The sequence below is a fragment of the Chiloscyllium plagiosum genome, chromosome 9 (genome assembly GCF_004010195.1).
Source record: "Chiloscyllium plagiosum isolate BGI_BamShark_2017 chromosome 9, ASM401019v2, whole genome shotgun sequence".
NCBI classification, from domain to species: Eukaryota; Metazoa; Chordata; class Chondrichthyes; order Orectolobiformes; family Hemiscylliidae; genus Chiloscyllium; species Chiloscyllium plagiosum.
This window is the reverse complement of record NC_057718.1, coordinates 32538498-32545648: the sequence shown is the minus strand read 5'-3', so window position 1 is coordinate 32545648 and position 7151 is coordinate 32538498. Positions and strand designations below refer to the sequence as shown.

The 7151-nt window shown below is 40.4% G+C and overlaps 1 protein-coding gene across 2 annotated transcripts in view; it reads right to left on the bottom strand.

Moving 5' to 3' along the window:
* The window catches only part of prkcea (protein kinase C, epsilon a), a 594816-nt gene that overhangs the window by 16481 nt on the left and 571184 nt on the right, over positions 1-7151 (bottom strand). For both annotated transcript variants that reach the window (XM_043695660.1, XM_043695661.1), the window contains one exon: positions 3300-3446. In XM_043695660.1, the coding sequence (XP_043551595.1) occupies positions 3300-3446 (147 nt within the window). The remainder of the gene's footprint in view (positions 1-3299; positions 3447-7151) is intronic.

Below are 7151 nucleotides of genomic sequence, written 5' to 3'. Positions count from 1 at the left end.
TCGTGTCGTGTGACCTTTGACTTTTACCACCCCAGTCCTTCACTTCAAAATCGCAGTAAACAGCTTAGTTGCGTAAACGGGAAGTGATGCACGATTTCTTGATAGCTGTTCTCTTGGGAAATCGTTTAATTGTGGCTCCTTCTACTGCTACTAACTTGGGGTACTGGGCTAACGGTCGGATACTTGGTAGTGTGGATGAGCAGAAAGATCTTTGTGTCCATGTACACAAATCTTTGAAAGTTGCCACCCAGGTAAATAGTGTGGTGAAGAAGGCATATGGCGTACTGGCTTTTATTGGTAGAGGAATTGAGTTCCGGAGTCCTGAGATTATGTTGCAGTTGTATAAGACTCTGGTGCGTCCGCATCTGGAGTATTGTGTGCAGTTTTGGTCGCCATACTATAGGAAGGATGTGTAGGCACTGGAACGGGTGCAGAGGAGGTTTACCAGGATGTTGCCTGGTATGGTAGGAAGATCGTATGAGGAAAGGCTGAGGCACTTGGGGTTGTTTTCTTTGGAGAAAATAAGGTTTAGGGGTGACTTGATAGAGGTGTACAAGATGATTAGGGGTTTAGATAGGGTCGACAGTGAGAATCTTTTTCCTCGTATGGAGTCAGCTATTATAAGGGGGCATAGCTTTAAATTAAGGGGGGGGTAGGTATAGGACAGATGTTAGGGGTAGGTTCTTTACTCAGTGAGTCGTGAGTTCATGGAATGCCCTGCCAGTAGCAATGGTGGACTCTCCCTCATTATGGGCATTTAAGCGGGCATTGGATAGGCATATGGAGGATAGTGGGCTCGTGTAGGTTAGATGGACTTGGATCGGCGCAACATCGAGGTCCGAAGGGCCTGTACTGCACTGTATTCTTCTATATTCTATGTTCTAGATCTGCTCAATGCATCTTCATTTCTACATTTGATGCCCTCACCCCCAATACAACCATTACCATCTCTCACTGTGGTAATTTGCTAAATAGGGCCCTTGTCTTTGCTCGCTTTGCTCCCAAAAATGATCCAGATTTGAAGGGATATGTTGCACAACTGCTTTAGCTATTCAGCACCGCATGTAGCTGGACCATTTAATGTACTACCTGGTTCTGCTCTTGTCTGCTAAAATTACTCATTATTGCAGAACATTCTGAAATGTCCAGCTTCTTTTCTCCACTACCAACCATTTTTGTAAACTCCTCTACCATGTTTTCTCCATGTTCACCTCCAATAATAAGTAAAGAGATTTAATTGTCACGAATATTGTGACCATTTGAACACCCCCCCCCTAAATTTCCCAGTTTTCTACCAACTCACCTGGCCATTATTTTAACATTCCAATGCCCTAGCCCTGAATGTACTTCTTTCTTTAGTTTCTCTCCTGCTTTCTGCTTCCTTGGCCCTGTGCTCACTAAACCACACAGCATCCAACTTCCCCTCCTGGTGTCTGTGTCAGCTAAAATTGGTCATGGCTTTCCCTCCTCAGACTGTCAATTGTCGCTCCTCTATACCTGCAATCATCAGCCCCATCCTCAAAAAAAAGGGACATGTTATCTTTGTAAAATAACACCCTATTTGCAACCTCAGCAACCTCTTCAAAGTCCTTGAATATATTGTTGCCTCCCAACCTGTGTCCATTTTACCTTTAACTCCATCTTTGAGTTTGTCAAATCAGATTTCCATCTCCATGTTATATCGAAACAGATCTTATTAAAATCACAAATGATGTCCTTTGCAACTGTGACTGTAGTCAACAGCTACTCAACCTTTTTGACCTGACTTTAGACTTCAACATGATTGACCACACCATCCTCCTTCAATACGTTTCCAGCTTGCAGGTTTACTTTGGACCTGATTCCAATCTTACTCATTTCCATCAAAGTATCAATTTCAACGGCTTCCCTTCCTGCTCCTTTATCATTAACTCTGCTTTAGTTATTCACCACCAGATGCAAGTGGGCCATTTAATGCGCTATCTGGTTCCCCAAGAATCTACCTTTGATCTCTTCTTATTTCTCATTGACAATCTGTCCTTTGGGACTAACATCTCAAGACACAACTTTAGTTTTTACATAAAATGGACAACTCAGCTCTGCTTAACCACCATCCCCCTTGATTTCTCCACTGTTGCTAAATTATTCAACTTTTTGCCTTCCACTACTGGATGAACAGAAACGTGGTGCAATAAAATAGCCATTCATATTTACAACCTTGCTGTTCTTAGGTTATACTGAAACACTGACTTCTCCACCTCCGATGCTTCCTGCCTTGCTGTCTTCTTCCAGCCTCTTGCTTGTCTATTTGAACTTCTGATTGCACAGAATAACTACCACTAAGCGCACCCACTTAGAGCTCTTTAATATCACCCAACATTGTACTTGTCTCAACTCATCTCTTAAGGAAACTTTCATTCATTGCTTCTAAACTATTCTATTCAACACCTGGATGGTCTCCCACATTCTTCCTCCATTAACCTGAAGCCATCCAAAGATCTGCCATCCAAGTCTGACCACGAACAAGTTGTATTCACTTTCGCCGCTGTGCTCTATATTAGTTCTTGATCAAGCAATGTCTTGGTTCCAAAAATCAGATCCTTGTTTTGAAAATTCCTCCATGGCAATGTCCTGCATGCTCCCTTTCTCTCTGTAATGTCCTCCAGGTCTACATCCCTGCAAGATATCTGCATTTATCTAATACCTATATTAGCCTCTTGAACATTCCTAATGGTAATTGTGCCACTAGTGGTGGCTGCACTGTCAGCTGCTTGGGCAATAAGTGCTGGATTTCCCACCTAAACATTTACAACTCTCTATCTTTATTTCTTCATTTTAGACCCACCTTAAAGCCCACTTATTGACTAAGTTTTTGGGCATTTGTGGTAATTTTGCCTCATGTGCCTCTGTATCTAATTTTGCTGTTAAGGAGTTCTCTGAAGTACTTGGTGCATCAATAATATTAAAAAAACATGAGTTGTTGTTATACATTTCTGTTGTATCCATCCTAGGCTTCTTCTGATGTGTCAGAGGGCCACAGTATTATTCCAAAAAACTAGCCATCAACTGAGGTGTGCCCTGCTGATATGTTTCTACAGGAGCAATGCACTTACCTTGACCATACTAATAGTGCATGCTTACTGCCTGCAATGGCAAGAAACACTGGGTTTCTGGAATGCCAGCTGTTCCTTTTTTCGCATAATACCAAACCAGTGCATGTCATAGATCTAAAACCAGTTGCTGAATAATAATTATGCACAACTATTTTGTTGTGTTTCATGAGGTTCCCTGTAAATAAACTGCTGAATGGTAGTACTTACAATCCTTGGTTTAAATGGAGGTTTTATTTTCTTTTGTTCCAGCAGCACCCAATCAATTTCCTTGAAAAATGGGTGCTGTTTAATTGCCTCCTCCCCACCTTGTGATGTAACGCAACCCAAGCGTTTATTTGGGCTCTTTGTCATAAACTGAAATCAGAAAAAAGGAAAATGCCAGTTGTTTAATTTTAAAGTTATTTTCATTGGAAAAATGTAGACCATTTTCTAAAAATTTTCAGTTGTTTAACAACAGTAAAAATGACGTCATTCCTCGACACGTAAAAATTCAGTAGGGCAGCTGCACAGTCTGAAATCAATGCGTACAGAGAATGTCAAGTCTTGGTTTAAAAAATTGCCAACAATAACATGAGGACACTACGTAATTGCAAACATACATGATCAACTTTAGGGTGAAGCAGCAAAGATGAGCAAGTGAGACCTTGCAGTCAGATTAATACATCGTCTTAACAGATGCTGGTTCTCAGTTCAAGTTCTGACTTCTCTGTTTTTCAGAGGACTACTGGGGAGAATATGTCTGCAGGAAACAGATTTCGCTAAGGCTTAAAAGGCATATTATTTGGAATTGGAAACTTTCTTTGATCATTTTAAGATGAAATGCACCAGGGTGTTTTATTGTGTCTTGGAATCATAGGAATGGCTGCAATTTGTTAAGGCTGTTCAAACAACTTTGCCAGAATAACTAAACAATTAATTTGGGACTTGCGATTTTGAGCATAAATTTAAATATTCCAATGAGAATACATTCAAAACTGCTCTCAGAAACGTGTGCTCAGCAATAAGTCTGATGGTCACTTCAGTTTCGGACAACAAGTTTCCAACCCTCACAAATGTTTGGCCACCAGGAACTTTTCAAAGAATAAATGCCAGGAAGTTTTTCTTTACATAGAGGGTGGTAGACAGTTGGAATGGATTACCAGGAAGCATAATTGAAATCAAGACAATTGACTCGTTTAGGAAATAACCAGATGCTGTAATGGGAAAGCAGTAGGTTTGGTATTCAGAGATGGTGAGATCAAATAAACCACTGGGCTGTTTTTATGTGAAGCATTGTGTGCCCTTATAAAAGCAAAGTACTGCGGATGCTGAAAATCTGAAATAAAAACAGACAAGGCTGCGATAACTTGGCAAGTCTGGCAGCATCTGTGAACAGAGCTAATGTCAAGTTCAAATGTGTTTAACTAGCATTTTCTGTTTTTATTGTTGAAAAGTGTTAAACAACTCATGACTTGATGTTGGATGAGCTTGTCTCAGTTGGGTGCTGGCTGTTTGCTTTATGATCACTAGACTAAAGGGAGAAAATGTACAGGAAAAAATGATAAGCTTCCTTTAGCTGATCTACAATTCGCCTACTAATGATTTGATCAGACTTATTTTTGAGGAATGATCAACTCTATACTATAGACTGGAACCACTAAGAGCTTGGTTGAGATGATCTAAAATTAGTTTGACGATGAACCCTCAAAGCTGGTAAAGGAAGGAGACTTTCATTGCCCAAGATGGATTTGATTCAATCTTATGTTCTACTCATGAAAAGGTAGCACAGACATATTCATATTCAATAAGTCCTCCACAACAGAACATGTTTCAGACTGTATAAAATGATCATTTCTTCCCAGTAAAAGTGATTTTAAATTAAACATATGAGAAGGCTGCAATGAAGCCGAACTGATGATTTCATCGTATCTACATGTAAATAGCTAGTCAGTTAGTTTGCGTGTCATCTTTTTTAAACTTTTCGAAGCCAATATTTAGAATCCGTTTTGTGCTAGATTAACTTTCATAATTCCACTTTAATAATTATAAATACATTTTCTACTAAATATTTTGTGGTTTGACATTATTTTCGGGAAGCAGGTTTGAAACAAAGTCTATTCGATTCCTGATTTTGTTGAGTGAAATGCTGAGCGCAGGCTGCAGCTGAGTACAGCTCCCATACGATAGAGCTGGGGTGGCATTTGGTGAGGACTTATACCCGAAGTGGAATTGGGCTTGAGTTTCTATAATTACTCGTGACTCATTTCATGTAAGGCGATTAAAAATCTGAATCTATCTGTTTATACCTCTTGAACATGGTGATTTCGTCACTTCTGCAAAGTGGTTTGTTACATAATTTAGAAATAAGTTAGCTACTTTTCTTTGTCCAAGCTATTTGGAGACAGCATGGACAACATTGTGTGTTATAATCCAAGATCAAAGTCAAGCCGCACAATGTTAGGAAACCAAACCTTCCAATTCAAATCCCCAGCTAGCATACAAAAATAAATCTCCCCAGTCATCTACTTAGTTCCAGTGCCTCTTCCTGTTCTCTACCTATACAACCAACAGAAGCTAGACAACAAAAGCTACAAGGACTCAACGCTCTGCAGTTACTGTGGCAACTTCTGTGCGTAATATTAACTCATACTTTGTTAATTGTAGGATTGTGAATAACACAGTAAAAGCCAGTAAAGCTCCAAAGAAAACTCTTTCAGGGAAAAAAGAGCGTTGATTGATAAAGACTTTAGAAAATTGCTTTGAAAGCAGTCTCAGTTAGACAAGTAGATCACCATTGTAATCACGTGCCCCTGAAATGAAAACTGCATATCCTTGGTTTCATTTGGCTCTCAGGATTACGTGTAAAACCAAACAAAATTGCCAGAGTGATATTACAACTGTACTTGTGCAAAGTCACCAGAACGACACAATGTTTGCTCACTTAGGAGAGGGAAAATGTCTTCCAAACAACGACTCTTTTTGCCTTCATGAGGGAAAACAGTAGTACAGAACAACCTCGGTTATTTGAACATCAATTATCTGAATTTCAGATTATCCGAACAAGATCTCAATACTTCCTTTGTTTACAATCAGATCAGTTACCCGAAGTATCAGTTATCCAATCAAAATATTCCCTGGCCGTCTCGTTCAGATAATCGAGGTTGTTCTGTAGTCAGAGAATTGCCACTTGGAGCCATAATGATAAAAGCAGTGATACATGGTGCCATAAAATGGATCCTTTGAGTAAGTTTGTCACCTACTAAAATGCAACTGACTGGACATATTTCACTTTAACAATTTGGCAAATAGAATTAAGGAGAATCCAAAGGGTTTTAACTCAGTGGTTAGCACTGCTGCCTCACAGCGCCAGGGACCCAGGTTCAATTCCCACCTCAGGTGACTGTTTGTGTGGAGTTTGCACATTCTCCCCGTGTCTGTGTGGATTTCCTCTGCATGCTCCGGAAGACTGGAGGTGGGTTAACGTGGTGCCACTGTTTAAGAAGGGTGGTAAGGACAAGCCAGGGAACTATTGACCAGTGAGCCTTACGTCAGTTGTGGGCAAGTTGTTGGAGGAATCCTGAGGGACAGGATGCCATGTATTTAGAAAGGCAAGGACTGATTAGGGATAGGCAACATGGCTTTGTGCGTGGAAACTCATGTTTCACAAACTTGATTGAGTTTTTTGAAGAAGTAACAAAGAGGATTGATGAGGGCAGAGCAGTAGATGTGATCTACATGGACTTCAGTAAGGCATTTGACAAGGTTCCTCAATGAAGAATGGTTAGCAAGGTTAGATTTCACGGAATACAGGGAGAGCTAGCCATTTGGATACAGAACTGGCTCAAAGGAAGAAGATAGAGGGTGGTGGTGGAAGGTTGTTTTTCAGACTGGAGGCCTGTGACCAGTGGAGTGCCACAAGGATTGGTGCTGGGTCCTCTACTTTTGGTCATTTACATAAATGATTTAGATGTGAGCATAAGAGGTACAGTTAGTAAATTTGCAGATGACACCAAAATTGGAGGTATAGTGGACAGCGAAGAGGGTTACCTCGGATTACAACAGGATCTTGACCAGATGGGC